This window comes from Perognathus longimembris, chromosome 9 (genome assembly GCF_023159225.1).
Source record: "Perognathus longimembris pacificus isolate PPM17 chromosome 9, ASM2315922v1, whole genome shotgun sequence".
Lineage (NCBI taxonomy): Eukaryota > Metazoa > Chordata > Mammalia > Rodentia > Heteromyidae > Perognathus > Perognathus longimembris.
Window position 1 is genome coordinate 48,584,848 of NC_063169.1, and position 18,722 is coordinate 48,603,569.

Genomic DNA, 18,722 nt, shown 5'->3' on the forward strand with positions numbered 1-18,722 from the left:
ATATGTTTTGTGCTAAGACTGTGTTCTTAAACATTGCTATTGTGTATATCAGCAATTATTATCTCATTGAAAGATTACCTATCACTTGAGTTGTATCTTTGTTCCATTGTCCAACCCCATTCCCCAATCTACCTGAAATCTCCATTCGTTACCAAATGTGCTACCATTCCAAGAGTCAATATTTTCACAGTATTATTTCTTCTCCTTAGAATAACTCATTCCCCCATACCACCTCATTATCTACTGCCTTTCACCTGAGCTTCAAAGTATCAGTAGGCAGCACTGGGGAGACTGAGGCAGGAGGGCTGTGAATTCAAATTTAAGGCTAGTCTGAGCTATATAAGAAGACTCTATTAAGAGAGAAGAGAGAGAAAGACAAAGACAGAGAGAGACAGAGAAGATTTAGCTGAGATATCACCTTCTCTAGGAAACCATCAGCCTTGCCTCCCACCTATGCTAGACTTTCCCAAAAATTTATCAAAGTACTATAGCTATACAGCTATACATTTCAGGAAAAACAAGGTTTTCTTTAATGTTGAACTTCTTGTGTACACCATATTGGCTAATTCCAATCAGGAAATTATTACATGTTTGAAAAAAGGATTGGAATTAGTCTTATGCTAGAAAAGCAAAACAAAGTTTAACAAGAATTAATTTACATTTTGTATACTTCAGCAGTCTTAACCTGGTCTCCGACAGTGACTAAAATGGAATGCCAAGAACTGTCTGCAAAGTACATGGCACTTGAATGGCAAGATGCTTTGGATTTAGTACCAGAGGTGAAAGAAAACTCCCTACCTGAATAATTCTGTGTGGGCTATAGCTCTTACTTCCACCTCTGTGTAGCTGACGAGCAGAAGTTTATACTGTCACACACCACTTTTTTTTTTCTTTTTGAGAGGGGGGATTTTTTGAGCCGCAGTGTAGTTAGAATTCCATTTGGAAGCGAGTACTCTATATTTCAGCCAAGCTCCAAGCCCTTTTTGCCCTAGTGGCTTTTCAGACAGGGTCTCAAACCTTTTGTCTAATCCAACCTTGGGTCATGATCTTCCTAGTTAGCTCTCTCACATTCCTGGCATTACAGGGCACAGTACAACACTTATTATTTGATGTAAGACCTCTAACTTTTTGTTTACCCAGTCCTGTCTCAAACTATGATCCTCCCACCTCTATCTCAAGATTTTGATGTGTTCTTCATGGATTTTTGCATTTCAATTATTTACAACAGTGCATTAGAATATTTCTATTGTGCTGAGGGGTTGTGACTCAAAAGGCAGACTAATTGCCTAGCATGTATAAAGCCCTGGCATCAATCATGAGTACAACAACAATTATATTTTGACTGGTAAGTTCGTGTGTTTGCCTTTGAATTTTACACCTGCACTGAGTGCCTTCCACACCTCATCCTACCTCCAAATTTTTCTTCTCTCTCTTTCCTTAGAATGTCTGTTTAAAAATGACCAAGAATTCCATTTTTAGCATTTGCAAAGAAAATCTGAGGAATTCAAGGAGAAGGGTGGAAGAAAAGATTAGCAGGCAGAGATGTTCATTTGTTTAAATATCTTTTCTTTGCACTGCAGGTAGTACATTATTTAAAGTAATGAAAACCCACAAACGACTCATGCAATAATTCCTCCAGAAAACCAAGAAGCCAAGGCTATGACGGAGATGGGAATGTTTTCTTGCTACATTATGACATCCCCCTGATTTGTGGCCAATTACATAGGTTATAAAATGGCTGTTAATCAGGGAAATGTCATATATTACCACCCGGAACTGCTGAAATAAACCCTACAGAGCAAAACTCTTGACAGCAGCTATTAAAATAGAGATTTAGTCATTTCTCTCTCTGTTGTGCCTGGAGTTAGAAGGAAAAAAATGGCAGGGCCAGCGTCTCTTCCATATTTCTAATTTGTTGACTGGTTTAGTTCTTACAACTCAGTTAGTTCCTGAGCTAGTCATGAATGACCTACTGCCACTCTCTGCCATTTGTATGCTGTCCTTGCCTTGTGGGAGTCTGAACTTGCCAGGAGCCATTTGTTTGGCTTTTTAATTTTTGAATATACATCTGTTAAAAGTAAATGTGCCCCTGTGTGTGGTTGAGCTTTGAAGGCAGTCTACATTGCATTGACTGAACAGTCTATGAAGAGAAATATTATTTTGTTGATGGATCTGAGGCCCAGGGCTAAACTGATGATTGAAAGAGTTGGAGAGTGAATTAATGCCACCAGGTGAATTAGTACTGCTATACAAAGGAACAAGAAGTTTTGTCAATAAAATAGTCGGCTGAGGTTGTCGTGAAATACATGCAGGCAAGGAACAAAATCATGAATGGTGTATAAGATACCTGGGAATACTGACTCTGAGGCTATGTATCTTATGTCAGAGGTAACTGTAATCTTGTTTACATCCCTAATTTTAGCCCTATGTTTGTCTTACCCCAAGAAAGGTGACAATATTTAGTAACTGAGGAAAAAGTAAATAAGATTTAACATGGAATATGAAGATCTATTTCCAAACCTGAGGATATTGAAACAGTGTCTTGCTGACAAAAATAAAAACAAACAAAAAACAATATTGGTCCTTCATGTAGAGCTGGTCACTCTTTTAGCATGTAAACACTAAAAACACCAAAATAAATAAATACAGAATATGCTCATGTTAGGAGGTTAAAGACCAAGTGCCAATATAATGGCTAGCATGCAGGAAATAATCCCTAAGAGTGAAGACTGCCGTTCTGTGGGGCCTTTCATTTGTTTATGTTTATCACAGTCAAACATTTCACCAGATATTCAAAATGTAAGAGCAATTCTGTAAACTCACCTTGGTAGTTGGGGAATTCTCTCAAGGCACTTATTTGTGACCTGTTTATGTAAATAAAAAAGTAAAAATTGCATTCAATAAACTTAACTAGATGGAGTTAAAGTAGTTAAACTGAGTATTTCCATTAAGCTTCATGAAAGTTGCCCTGATCTTTAGCCATATAAGTGATCTATTGCACAGGCCTAGTAAATATAAAATGGAAGCAAATATCAGTATCTTAAGCAAGCCATTTAAATAAACTCATACTTTTATTTACATTACTAAAAACTGGTAAAAATAACTTAGCAGTAATCAAACCAGTGTAAGTGCATTACCGTTTAACACATTGCCTAGGGTAAATCCAGTACTTATTCATACGCCCTCTAGCTTATTTCTTACAGCATTTATATGAACGACAGACACAAAAGGAACACAGACGATATTTAAAAGCAGACCTTCCAACCCTAAGTCCAATAATGATTCTATTACCATGTGCACAGTACTTTTAAGTAAATCGTACTTTGCAGCAGGAATCTTTGTGATCAAAGCAATTGTGTGGAGAAGTTTTTGAGATCGTATATAACATAGTTCAGTATCATCAGTTTTAATTTAACTGAATTGAACTGTAATACATGGTTTCAATACAAAAGAACATGCTATTCCTGCCTTTATTTCTTTTCTTTGTTTATTATTTTGCTATACTTGGGATGATACCTAGAGCCCTGCCACCTGAGACATGACTCCCATGCTCTTGCTTTCTGAGCCCTGTCTTTTCAAAACTCATATTCTTTTCTAATAAGTGAGGATAAAATGAAATGGGGTGAAAGAGGATCAGAGCCAAAATACATGTGTGTTGCCTTTGAAGTTTGGTGGATGTTACGTTCAGAGAGAAGACAGATGAAACTACTACAATTGAGTAGATTTTTTTTTAAAGAAGTAGAAAAAACTCTAAAGAATATAGATAAGGATTACACATTGGACCCTTTCCATGATCTCTCAAATATTATAAGTAAAGAAGCAGGTTCAATTTTCTTTGAAATATCAAAACATAACTCAAAGCTATCCACACATACCTTTCTGTACATCTTACCTTTGGGTACAGAAGGTATCATATTCTTTTCATCTTATATCATCATTGGTCTAATTATTTTTCTTGATTTTGCTCCTTGCTATAGTTTTTTTATTCTTTATTTATATTGCAATTATCATTAGTAGTTGTACAATAGTTGTACAACTATTAATATTTGTACAAAGTTGTACAAAGACATTGCCATTTAGCCAAGCTGTTTATAAATACAAGGCATCTTGATGGATGGTACTCACATTCACCCTTGAATCGACCATATTTCATTTAATACATTTGTGTACACTTGCATACCACCCAGCATATTTACTTATAAAAATTGTAAGCAAAACTCTAGCTTCCATATAAAAGAGGAAATGTACATCCTTTGACTCTCTGAACTGTGATACTTCATTTGGAACATTTTTTTCCAGGTCTTTTTATTTCTTTACAAGTGGTACAGTATCATTCCTTCTAATGAGGAAAAAAATTCCATTGTGTGTTTATAACTCATTTTCTTGATCCATGTGTCCACTGAGAAGCATCTAGTCTGATTCCATACCTAGGCTATGATGGCTAGTCCTATAATGAATTTTCTATATTTTTGTGAGATTTTCATTCCTCAATTTTCAGTTCTTGTATGTATTGATAGTCACCTATTCCTGCCCAAGCTACAAAATATATACAATGAACATAATATATTCTAGAAACTATTCAAAGAATAAATTGTCAATGAAATGAAGGATAAATGAAAAATAAATTTAAGTAAAAAAATAAAATAGTAAAAAAAAAGTAAAATAGAAACAAAGAGTAGAAAAACAAGTATGTAAACATCTTACTATTGTATATACACATTGAAATTTTCTACTTATAGAAGAGAAAGCACCAGAATTATTGCTGTAGCAGGGTACTGGTGCCTCATGCCTATAATCCTAGCTACTCACAAGGCTAAGATATGAGGGTCACAATTTGAAGCCAGCCCTGGCAAGAGAGTCTATGAGACTCTTATCTCCGATTAACCACCAAAAAGATAGAAGTGGAGCTGTGGCTCAAGTGGTAGAGCACTAGCTATGAACACAAAAGCTCAGCGATAATGCCCAGGATATGAGTACAAGCCGCAGAACTGGCACAAAATAAATATTACTGTAAAATTTGAAAATCAAAATATTCTGCAGGTCACCATCTCTTCTCAATAATTGACCTGGTTTTTTAAGCCAGTATTTGCTGTTACAATGCACAGGATGATATAAACCAGATAATGTTCTTTAAATTAATGATTTTCTCATTGTACATGAGTATCTTGCTTGCTAGAGCATTCAAATATTTCATTATTTTAAAAAAATCAAATCCAACCTAGAGTTAAGAAAGGAAATTTCTAGAGTTCTGTTGCATTAATTATTGGAGAGCTCATAGTTAATATGAAAAGAGCAGTCCTTAATTCTTAAGAAACTCATATAGCTCTCACCATGATCGCCAGATTTCACAAAGTATCCATGTGGGAACCTCTGCAATTTTATTTTAGTAAACAAAGAGAAAATAGAAGAAGTATTAAAATAAAGATGAGTTGTCATTGATAGGCAAAAGAATTCAGTTACTTAGACGGGTTATTTTGATGGACTTGAATAGAAAGTATATTAATGACTGAAAGGAGCATATTGATGCTTTAGGTTTATGTGCTTTACTGGACTACTTTAACTTTCATTTTTCAGTAATATTGGCTCTTTGACTTGCTTAAAAGCAGACACCTTTGACACTATTGGGTACTTTACTTTGGTTTAACCTGTGGTATAACCATGCTTATATGTGTAGCATAGTCCTGGTTTAATAAGGCTGCCTATAAATACCATTACATGAAATGGAGTGGGTTGTTAATTAATATCTTAAGTACTCATTCACACCAAGAACAATGACAGTGCAGAATCTCTGTCTTTCATTGCCTATGTGGTTCTTTCCAGATGAAGGTCAGAAAAGACAAGAACATTTTCTTCACAGCTCCTCTAATGAACCAGATATATAGAATCCAATCAAAGAAGTTCTAGCTCGATTCACAGGAATATATTCTTCACTGAGTTGTCTTCTCTGGATACCACAAAAGTAATAAAAAAAAAAATGTGTTACTAGTGCCGGCAAATAACACCAAGAGGGCGAATGTCACTCTTCCCCAGTGCCTTTGTATTTTTTTTCTAGATAAAAGAAGTACAAGTATAGAGAAAACAATTTGATGATCAAAACCAGGTATAAAATGAGAAATCATGGAATACCATCTATAATTACATCTTTAACTGTTTCATTCTTTCTTAGTTTCTACCCATTGCTAAGTGCAGCCAAGGACTTTAGCCATGTTCTTCTCAACCAGGCTTCCAAACTAGCCAAATATTTGTGCATGAGTCATTACACATGATATGCGTGGCTTATTTTCATGGAAAGGTCTTAAGGATTATTTTAAGCCTATATCTACAAATCTACATCTTGCTAAAGGATATATCACATATACCATTACATGGACATACCATATAAAGTTTACCTTTATTAAACTTTTATTCTTATAAAGGGTCCAATTTTTAGTGATATAATTCCTTGAAGAATGGAAATGCACAGATTATGTTTGGAATTCATAGGGCTTCTTTCACTTAGAGGAAGAACAAGATATATTTAAACAATTGGTTCTGAATCCCTGGTAGTATTAAAGAATGAGTATCACCTAAGTCTTTTTTTCGAGATAAGGGGGAAGGCACAAGCTTGATATGACTCACAGGCCTGACCTGAAATCCCACAATTGGTTGGACTAACAGAAAGATGGATATTTGAGTGATCTCCATTCTAACACTACCACCACATAATAAATCAGTCACAAATAATTTCATAGTTTTTTATATTTTTTAAACTCAAACTGTATACTTCTTAGTTGCCTCTACACTATAAACTAACCTGTAGTTTACAGAATTTTGAAAAGCAACTGGGAACTTCATACATCTAATATTAAACGATCACTTGTAAATAAAAATTTTAAATGTTAAACAAGGCACACTAAAGTAGCAAGAAAAAATAGTTCATGAAGCTTATTTGATGCAATTTATAAAAATACTGTGTTCTCTATGAAAATGACTATCATAGCTGTGTTATTCTTTTCCTTGGATTTTCATATTTCCTTCAAATGAATATTAATAAAGTGTTATTTACTGAGATAGGAGATGTTGCTAAATTACTATAATAAGACTTTGAAAAGCAATCAAGTTATCCATTTTACTACTAAAAATATTTAATGTAAATAAAATTGATAGGCATGATTTAGAGAAGGTATCATTACACACACAGTAAAAGGCTGATACTTTGAAGGTTTCTAATCTGTAGGAAGCAATCAGATTAGTCAGACAAGATCAGATATTAGGAAGAAAATGTAATGGCTTGCATGTTGAACTTTCATATGGTCATAAACAATGAATGTGCTCTGTATTGTGACTTTAAAAACTATATTTATGGGTAGATAACAATAAGTGAATGACGTAGATGTTTTAATTTCATTAAGTTTATATGAAAATAATCTGCAATTGCACAATCATCTCATAAATGATTAAACTTGATTTGTCTTCTTGGTTTGTTTGTTTCTGTTCACAGAAAATGATGACCATCTAAATGACTTGACAACCAGGTTAGATAATGCTGATATTAGAAATGATGATCTCCTGAGAGCCGTTAATGATACCTTGGGAAAACTGTCAGCCATTCCAAATGGTAAACGTTCAGGACACACATGGGGTGTCAGATGAGCTGAATTTTTGAAGAATATTGCTGATTTCTAACATTTTTCTAACAATATACTTGCACTATTGTTGAGAAATTTTCTTTTGTTCGAGACTGGAACTTGAAATCAGTACTTGATGCTTTTGGTCAATGGCCAGTGCTCTACCCTCTGAGTCATGCTTTCAATCCCTTGTCAAGAAATTTGATAATGACCTTATTATAAATTTCCTTTTGGAGACTAAGAAACTACACCACATTCAACATTATGCTGGTACTTATGCTTTACTGCCATTAGGTGGCATGTAAAAGAGTTTATTACAAAACAGATTATATAGAAATTGTGTTATTATACTGTCCCTAAGGCCCAGTTTAAGATATATTAGGGGCTGGGAATATGGCCTAGTGGCAAGAGTGCTTGCCTCCTACACATGAAGGAGCTCTTGGTTCAATTCCCCAGCACCATATATATGGAAAACGGCCAGAAGGGGCGCTGTGGCTCAGGTGGCAGAGTGCTAGCCTTGAGCGGGAAGAAGCCAGGGAGGATGCTCAGGCCCTGAGTCCAAGGCCCAGGACTGGCCAAAAAAAAAAAAAAAAAAAAAAATCATATATTAGAGGTGAAAAATAAAAGCATACAAAATTGTTCTCTAAAAGAATATCTCAAAGCACTTTCACAAGTCAGTTTATTTTAGTTTCTACAATAAGATGAGAGCCTGTTGATATATTATTAATCTTAGTAAAAATTTATTCCTGCTGGACACTGTTGGCTCACAAATATAATCCTAGCTACTCACTCAAGAGGCTAAAATCTGAGGATCGTGGTTCAAAGTAGGCCTGCTCAAGAAAAGTCCATGGGATTCTTGCCTTCAATCAACCAGAAGAGGAGCTGCAGCTCATGTGGTAGAGTGCTAGCCTTGAGCACAAAATTCAGGAACAAAGCCTAGGCCCTGAGTTCAAGACCCAGGACTGTCACACACATGTATAAAAATTAATTCCTTCACTAGTCCAGATTTCAAAAATCACTAGTGATCAAAATATATATTTATATATACATATATGTGTGTAAATGTATGTATATATGCATATATACATATATTACATATATGTATGCATGTCTGTACATATGTCTATACATATACACACACAAATATGTGTAATCTTCCTACCTACTAGAACTACTTCAGATTGTTGATTTGTATTGAGCATACTTCAGATTGTTGAATGGTAAAGCACATATTTTAAGGTAATTATTTTAAATTTTAATAGCATGTTACAATGACAACAGAGGTTGTAAATATTTGCAACTCCATGCATAATATGCTTACATATAGAATATGTTTTCTCATACTAACCCCCAAAATGGATAGCATTCTTATCTTCATTTTCCAAATGGGAGCCAGACTTATGATATGATAGACCTTGTGTAAATGAGTACTTGTGAGATTTGAACCTCAAAGTTTGCCTTTAGTGTCTATGGTGTGTGCCACTAAATTCCATGCCCTAAATGCAACTTATATAGCAATGTATATACCATTGTATATACCAATGTACCAGTCACTTTGCATTACTCTGATAAAACATCTGACATAAAAGAAGAAGGATTTATTTGGGCATTGAGATTCAGTGGTTTCAATCCATGGCTCCACTGCTATGGGCCCCACAGTGAGATAGCACTATGGTATCAGGAGAATGTGTTAGAGGAAGCTGCTTACCTTATGGTAGAAAGAAGCAAAGAGAGAGAGAAATGAATAGTTGGGGTATAGGAAAAACCCTTCAAAGGCACACCCCCAACACTTACCTCCTAATTTTACCACCTCCCCAATAATGCCATGAAATTATGAATCTACCAATGGCTAATCCAAGAATGGAATTAGAGTCTTCATGATCTAATTATCTTTCGTCAAAGCCCTCATTTTGGAGACCGAACCTTTAACACATAAGTCTTTGGTAGAAATTTCATAGGCAAAAAAATATGTTTTATATAAACATTGTAATCAGAGAACACTTACACACAGTTATTCAACAATTTTTAAAACAATTTTTTAAAACAATTTTTAAAAAACTATTAACTTTTTATATTTTCATATCAGCTCTTGAAAGTTCAGAACAGAAAAATTTTAGTGCTAAAACCAAATAAAAAATACAAACACCTAGGCCTGAAAAAGACTCTGTATCCTAAAATTGAAACATTTGTTCTTCCCTTCTAGAAATGCAGATTTATTCTTAAACCTAATTTTGGTGATGCTCTATGACTCCTATGGATAAATTTTTCTATTTAATATGTTCAGCGGCAAATCACAACCTTTAGATGATGCATATTTAGAATAATTGCCTTGCTGTTTTAAAAGGTAATCAGGTATTCATAGAAAAGGTCCCTGAGAAAATTTAATTCAGCTAAAAAAATTTGCTTCATTTGCTACAGCTGAATGAGACATAGTTGAGCCTTTCCTCTTACAAATTTGTCCCCATGGTCAGCCAGCCAGAGAGTCACTTTGACAAGTACGAATTAAAACACCAACTTCAGAACCTTCATTTTGTGTCTTGTACCCTCTTCTGCTGACAGACACGGCCTCAAAACTGCAAGCTGTTAAGGACAAAGCCAGACAAGCCAATGACACAGCAAAAGATGTACTGGCCCAGATTAAACAGCTCCACCAGAACCTTGATGGCCTGAAGCAAAATTACAATAAACTGGCCGACAGCGTGGCTAAAACGAATGAGGTTGTAAAAGATCCCTCCAGAAACAGTAAGATCTCCTTTTTCACTGTGATGATGTCATTTATTTCTCCACACTATAAAAGTATCCTAGTCAAATAAATGGTAGTAGAGCTGGAAAAAAAATATCTTCTTCTTAGTCTGAGTGCAAAAATGAAGGTCATCTCTTCCAGAGTCACCATCCAAGTCTCCCAAGATATCCAATCAAGAGGAGATTAGAAAATCCCAAACCCTTCCAGATGTTTAGTATAGTGATGCCTTCATGTAACTGAAAATGCAGTTGTGCTTGGGACATGACATGTTCAGAACCACAGTGTTGTGTAACACAGCGTGTAAGGATCACACTCACTGGAAAGCTTGTTATATAGAATAAGATATGAAAATTCTGTCAACTTGAAATGCGATCACATTGACAGTTTTAAGTTATTGTTTATATTTCAGTGATTTGAGGTTTACCATAAACAAAGCCTTTAGTTTTGTTAAGACCATATCTTGACATTGTTTATGTATTGCATCAAATTTTATTGATTTATTAAGGATTTATTGATATATAAGAACAAAGAGTAAGAGGGGTAATATTGATGGGAATAGATTGTACTTTTTTTGTCTTTTCTTTTTTTGGTACTGGGGATCGAACCCAGGACATTGCACTTGCTAGGCAAGTGCTTTGCCAGTGAGCTACATCCCAGCCTGGGAATATATTGTAAATATGTGGATACTAACTGTAGCCAGTAATTAAATTTATCTATTTTCTGACTTAATAGAACATAACAATAATACACTGTTTAGTACAAAGGATGCATTTTATTGGGTAGCAATTGTTTACCTAGAATACATGATAAAAAGAACCTCTGTGTAAAGTAACATTTTTATCATTGTCACTATTTTATTAGCTACAGAAAGTATTTCCTCATGAACTTTCTTATTTCTTTTTTATTTTACCTCCATGTGAATTTGCCTGCAGAAATCAGTATGTATATGTTTACTCGCATGCCTTTATGCAACTTGTATGCTTCACTAGCTATTGTAAAAGGGCATTAGCTTTGCATGTTACTGTAATTTGCTACTGCTTTATACATAGCTGCTCTTTACACTGTCACCTTATTGATGCTGATTTATATAAGTACTCTTTTTCTATATAAGGGCTGTACATGGATGTACTTAATATAAACTATTTAAATAATGTTATGAAATATAGTACGATATCTGCCTGCAAGTCACATAAAAGTGTAAATTGAAATTCTCCACAGGTCCAACTATACTGTAATGCAATGTATGCAATACACATCTATTACACAGTCCTCTATATTCCAGTGCTGTGTATATGTGTGTGTGTGTGTGTATATGTGTGTGTGTGTGTGTGTGTGTGTGTGTGTGCAGTATTCCCCCACCAAAGTTGAAATCACTTCTCTGCACTTAGGAAGAAAATAAACTAAGACTAGGTTGTTAGTATTCCTTTTCTCTAAAGACCATCTTCTCCTTCAACTTTTAAGGAGTTATTTTCAAATTCTAAAAAATTATATTAGAGGAAATATATAACAAAATTAGGTATTAACAAATGAAAAACTTGCTGAAATATTAAAATATTTTCTCTGAAATATCTTATAGTTTCAATTGAAAACCTAAAGCAAAACTGCAAGTAACTAGAAAAATAATAATAAAATATCAAAATCTAAAACCTAATATTAAAACCAAGTTTTTCTTTGGTGAAAAATAGAGTGATTGTAGAACTATACACTTTTAAACAAGCAATTCAGTAATTTATAAAAGCAAAACTGAACAGGGTGCCAGTGGCTCAAGCCTGTAATCCTATCTACTCAGGAGGCTGAGATCTGAGGATCACAGTTTGAAGCCAGCCCAGACAGGAAAGTATGTGAGACTCTTACGTCCAATTAGTCACCATAAAACCAGAAGTGGAGCTGTGGCTCAACATGGTACAGTGCAAGCCTTGAGTGAAAAAGCTCAGGGATAGCACCCAGGCCCTGAGTTCAAGTCCCATGACTGAAAATAAATAACTGACAAGAAAAAAAAAAAAAGAACACTAATTACTGAATTATAAGATAGAAGTAAATAACAAAGACCTGATCATTCCAAGAGGCAAATCTTCGGAAATTTAAAGATTGAAAATTAAATGATAAGCAGGTATAATTTAAAAAATCTTAGCACAGCTGGGCAAAATTCTAAAGGGTATATAGATACATGAGGGAGAAAAATGAGCATGTAAGATTAAACTTGGAAAATTTCTATGCTAATATGATTTATAGCCTTAAAAATACAGATAATTTGCTCAAAAAGCATTAACTTATCAAAAATCTATCTTCAGATGTTATTTTAAAATCTACTGAGTCAAATAATTAGGGAAGAAAATGAGAACATTTTCACAAACTACTGTACAAAAGGCATCAGACTCAGTATCACAGGTGATTTATTTTTTTAAAACCTTCAAGCATATAATTTTCATATAACTTATACTTCTTCAGATAATAGAAGGGACGGGGGTGGGAAAACTCCAGATTCAATTTTGAAGCATTTGATAAAAACATTTGGGAACTTTAGAAAAAAAAAAGACTTGCTTTTTACCTCAGCTTGAATAGTCTTTGCATAATTATTTTTTCTGTTTCTGATGAACCTAAATCTAAATCAGTTTTTCTTTACTTACGAACAATCTGTAGAATACCAAAATTATTGAAGAATATAAGGAAGGGGGAAAGTGGACAAGTAATTTATTAAACTGCAAGACAAAAGGGTAACTGATATGTTATCTACATCATTAACCAGAGCTTCCACCCAGGTAATCTGTACTTCAATAAGAAAATACCCAATAGTTGGTATAGCAACACTATTACTTTATTTATTTTTGGTGCTGGTACTGAGGCTTGAGTTCAAGATCTGGGCACTGTTCTGCTGTTTTTTTGCTCAGGGCTATCATCTTACCACTTGACCACAGTTCCACTTCTGGATTTTTTTTTTTATTAATTGCACTTATCTTCTTGGGCTGACTTTGAATAGCAACCCTTAGATCTCAGCATCCTGGAGTAGCAGGTGCCAGGCTAACACCACCTTTAAATTTAACAATAGACCCTTGTTCTTTATAGACACTCCTAACAACTCACATATGTGAGTATGAGTTCAAAAACATCTACTTCAAAACCTAAATGAGGGATTGGGGATTATTTCAGTGAAGGGCACTGGCCTGGGAAGTAGAAGTCCCTGAGATAGGCCCACAACTCTTTGGGGGAAAAAAAGAAAGGACAGAAAAGTTAAAAGGACCAACACCTAGATGAAAAAAGAAAAGTTTATTTCTTTTTGAACACTTGTGGTGCAGTCCTGAGGATTCATTCTGTGGCCAAATGTTGGTCAGAAAGCAGATTATCTGTCTAGTACAGGCAAGTATCTATTTCATCAGGGTCACAATGACAGACAGTTCAATAATGCAGACCCACCTGGATTATAAATGGAGCAGTTTGGTTAAGGATTGTCAGAGTCCAGAGGATGAATAATTGGATTTCCATGTGCTGTTTGTCCTCCCATAGAGAGCCCTGGCTGAAAACAATGGAGCAGTCATAACCTCGAACAATTTTATGGTCGATTCTTTTGAAACGGCCAATATGCAAGCTTTTCTTAGCCTACAAAAATGGCAGTTTAATATGGTACAACTCACTATATAGTGCAAGATAATCAACTATTCTTCAAAATGAAATTGAACTAGAGCTTGAAAGATTTAATTAAAGGTAACAGAAGCCTTCAGTCTATGTGTTGACATCAAAATGTCGAAGCCACATTTTTATAGCTCCTCTGTTAAAGATGTACAAAAAACGACGGTGGGGGGAAAGAATGGAAACCAATTTTGTGTGCGACCTCTATTTTAATACAGTTCAGGCATGTACAGACTAGGTGACATTTTAAAGATGCCTTTCATTTTCGTCTTACTATGACTAAAGTTCTGTTCCATAAAGGTTAGCTTTGGGGTTGAAACTAAAAATTAAGCACTAAATTAAGTTCATTCTATTTGCTAACTTTAATGCTCATTTTTCACCTTCCTCACAAAGCCAAAGACTTTCTTTAACATTTCCTCTGCTGGCCTGCTTGACTAAAATATTCATGCTTGCCATCACACTGATCAGTGGCAGGCTTGCTCTGCCACCTGAGACCAGTGGAACAGCTCTGGTGCCTTGGGCTGCTCTTTCTGATTCCTTGGCATGCACCTGTGGGTTTTGTTCTGTGCAGTTGCTGATGCAGATACCACTGTGAAAAATCTGGAACAAGAAGCTGATCGGCTGATAGATAAACTGAAACCTATGAAGGAACTTGAGGATAACTTAAAGAAAAATATCTCCGAGATAAAAGAACTGATAAATCAAGCCCGAAAACAAGCCAATTCTGTAAGTTGTGGTTTTTTTTTTTTTAATTTTCAGAATCTAGAACTGCTTGTGTTGGCATTATTCAAAATGGGAAAGTCTTCCTCCAAAATTTCCCTGTTGAATAATCTCTGACTCTTCCTTGAACTGGAAACTTTTGAGAGTAGGATGGGAGAAGGGAATTATGAATTTTTTGAACATTTAAAGCCATTTTATTAGTATGATGTCACCACTTACTATTTAGAGTTCGGCTAATATAAATGAAAGGCTTATTATTATATGCTAAGAAGACATGTACAAAATGTTTTGTTAAATATGAAAGCAAAAAGGCCAAAAAGTAGAGTTTTAGCATGAATAAATGGACAAAAGGTATGTGAGAAATAGCAAAGAGCACCTATTATTTTAAATGTCACATATGCAAAAGAATACATGGACTACAACAAAAATTACTTTTGTTACAATATCTACATTCTTTTTACTGTGAAGTAAGAACAGGAAATATCTGATTCAACATTTTGCCCTATATTTGCCCAATTAGGCTACTAGGAGGTAGAACTTTCTAGGAAGTAGTATGCTAATAAGGCAAGCAACTTAAAAGTCAATGTGAAGTCATTCCAGGAGTGTTTTTATATTTTGTTTCATTTTTTTGCCAGCCATTGGGCTGAGCACTGTCCCTGGCTTCTTTTTGCTCAAGGCTAGCACTCTACCACATGAGCCAGAGCACCATTTCCAGCTTTTTCTATATATGTGATGCTGAGAAATTGAACCCAGGGCTTCATGTATGCAAGGCGAGCACTTTACCTCTAGGCCATATTTCCAGCCCATCCAGGAGTGCTTTAGAAATAATAAGTTTTTTAAAAACAATCTTTGTGTTGTAACTCTTTAATTAAAAAAAAAACAAACTAGGTACCCGAGTCTTCCATCTCGAAGACTCCATTTTCTAAAAGCAATTTCTGAATTAGGATAATCAGAAAAGCTCAATATAATAAATAGATTAGCCTGGTATTACTCATGATCCTCCTGCCTCAGCCTTCCAAATCTAGGGTTTCAAGTGTATGCCACTACATCCAACTACAATAGCCCTTTTGTAATCCATTAATATGTGTTTTTAGAAGTGGCCAAGAATACGGTTTCTGAGTGACAGGAGGTACTTCCCTTCTTCTTTTTTTTTTTTTTTTTGCCAGTCCTGGGGCTTAGACTCAGGGCCTGAGCACTGTCCCAGGCTTCTTTTTTGCTCAAGGCTAGCACTCTGCCACTTGAGCCACAGCGCCACCTCTGGCCATTTTCTGTATATGTGGTGCTGAGGAATCGAACCCAGGGCTTCATGTATACAAGGCAAGCACTCTTGCCACTAGGCCATATCCCCTGCCCCGGTACTTTCCTTCTTCCTATGCATATCTAAGAATTCTAAACTAGACCAAAAAATAAGTTCAAGATGAATCTTGAAAAAGAACTCCACAAATTATGTTATGATGAGTGAAAATGGTGTTATTCATGATGGCATACAGGAAGCAGAGACAGGATCTGATGATAATACATGCATGACTGATAGGTGACTGTTGTATACATACACCACAAACTAAGAAGTCAGAATGTCACTATGTTTGATTATTTATCTAAGAGTTAGTATAGATAATGCATCTTTTCTCCTGAATGCTCATTGCAGTGAATTTTGAAAAAGTGGAATGAGGCAGTTCTTGTGCTCACCAAGTTTATAACATGGTAGGAGGAAAAGGCATGTGTACAAACAGCTTTAAAATCATGAAGAAGAGTATGCCTGTTTACATGACCCCTGAGGGACAGTATCCAAATTTTAAAGGGTAAGATAGCTCCTAGTAGAGTCAGAATGTTTCCCAAAGGGTAACGTTTGGTCCGCACCATGTAATGGATTAGTGCTTGGTAGTGGACGAAGGAGACAAGAGAGACCATTCTAGTACAAGAGAGCCATTTGACCTAAGGAAGAGAGAGAGAAGGAAGTTATATGATCAGTTCATAAAGAGAGGTCTGTTTTGTTGAGAGTAATTGTGCAATTGATCAAGTAATCACTTAGAAAGGTTTGTGAAAAACAGATCTTTTTTTAATTGTTAAATAGTAAATTAAGCAGTGTCTGTCATTTGTCAACAATTGTACTCAGGAAGATTCTCATTGGTATGTTACACTGGAAGTTTCTGAGCATAAAATACAATACAGTATAATCTGAGGTTTTCTAACTATGAATTTATAAGTAATTGAGGAGACAGGAGACAGATATGAGAAATAAGGAGCCATCTATAGCAAGAAAGAAGAGACTGCTCTGTATTTTGTGCATATTTTGTAAGTCTAGCTTTAAAGGAGAATAATACATTTTAAAAAAAACAATTAGCTACAGTTTCTAACTTAGTTATCAATTGGGAAAAGCTTGATAGCTTTATTTCTTCATTGTGTGAAATCTAAAAGTCTTCCCATATATTCAATATTTTGGGGTTTTTTTCATTTTTTTCTTTATTGTCAAAGTGAAGTACAGAGGGGTTACAGTTTCATATGTAAGGCAGTGAGGATATTTCTTATCCAACTTGTTACCTCCTCCCTCATTTTCCCCCGCCTCCCTCCTTCCCACTTCCATGAGTTGTTCAGTTAGCTTACACCAAATTGTTTTGTAAGTATTGCTTTTGGAATGGTTTGTCTTTTGTGAGAGCATCCCACTCTCTGATAAAAAGAAATAAATCTTACAAGTAAACATATGAGCATGTCTCAAGGGGCAAAGTACCAAGAGAAAACTAGGTAGAAAGTAAGGCTAAGAAATGTAACCACTCATTTTAAGGAAGTTTTATTCACGTTTACAAGTGGAAATTAAATCAGAATGTTTTTATTTTTGGTAAGATAGTAAAAACCTAAACAAAGTGAACTTTAGAAGAGTTTATCCTAAATACAATATTTCCTAATTTGAATATATAGTTGATGTTACATGCCTGGATATCACCATAACACATATCTTATATTAAAATTAAGAAAGGTATTTCTTAATTAATAAATTAGAGACATTTATGTTAAAGTAGTTTTCTTTTGGTTTGTCCATTTTGAAATTGAGTTACATAGACTTCTTTTAAATGAATAGTTTACTTATTAGATGAAAATTGCAGAGAAAATCCAGCAATAAAATAACAGGATACTTGATAGCATTTCAGTTCATGATGATTAACTATTAAGATATGTCAAATCAGAAGTGCATCAGCAATATCTAATTCTTAGTGATTTGTTTCCTTCAAAAGTGTGGTAAAGTGTAGTATTAGAAATGTAGTAATTGATATGACAAAACACCCTAACAGGATAGAATTTTCAGAAATGTCTTCCTTCTTGCAAGAGGAATTGACCCTAGAATTCCTTTTAAGGAATTGTATAGATATTTGTCTATTTTAAGTTGGGTAACAGATATAGTTAGAAATAAAAATACCATGTGTTTACAAGGAGAAATTAGTAATTATGAACTGGCTGGTAACAGTTGGGGCTACCTGAATATTTTAGGTTCTGAGGGTATATTCAAAGCCATAAATAAAAAAATAGAAAATTCAGATAATTTCTGTAAGAGTGGATAAGGATTGAATGACAGGCCATTGTTGACAGGATTAATTGTTGGTATATGGAGAATGAGAATGTCATTTGCTCAAAGAATAATATGTTTAGATATGCAAAGTTTGCCACAGAATATCCAAGCATGGTAACACATGACACTGAATCCTAGCACTCAGCAAGCTAAGATAGGAATTTCTTGGGTTTGAGACCAACCTGTCTTAAACAAAAGACAAACAAGCAAACCAATGTAAATTCTAGTAGTATTAGTTATCCTTAGATTTAAAATAACTATTCTCTTAGGCTGCTTTCTCACTTAGAGCTTCTTCAGTTCACTTAGAATTCAGTACTAGAGCTCAGGAAGCCCTTTTCTTGCACTCTCTTGTTCCCAGGTGAGCCCAGGTATGTGTAACCCAGAACTGAAAATTGTCCCACAATGAAATAGTCCCATAGTCCATATGCATTCATTCATCTCATCTCACAAGGCTAAGTGGGGAGTA

General features: G+C 34.9%; 1 protein-coding gene across 1 annotated transcript in view; it reads left to right on the plus strand.

The window, feature by feature from the left end:
• Nucleotides 1-18,722, plus strand: part of Lama2 (laminin subunit alpha 2) — a 547,138-nt gene that overhangs the window by 472,038 nt on the left and 56,378 nt on the right. Inside the window, exons 42-45 of the mRNA XM_048354062.1 lie at nucleotides 7,481-7,597; nucleotides 10,167-10,349; nucleotides 11,283-11,288; nucleotides 14,546-14,700. Coding sequence (XP_048210019.1) covers nucleotides 7,481-7,597; nucleotides 10,167-10,349; nucleotides 11,283-11,288; nucleotides 14,546-14,700 — 461 coding nt within the window. The remainder of the gene's footprint in view (nucleotides 1-7,480; nucleotides 7,598-10,166; nucleotides 10,350-11,282; nucleotides 11,289-14,545; nucleotides 14,701-18,722) is intronic.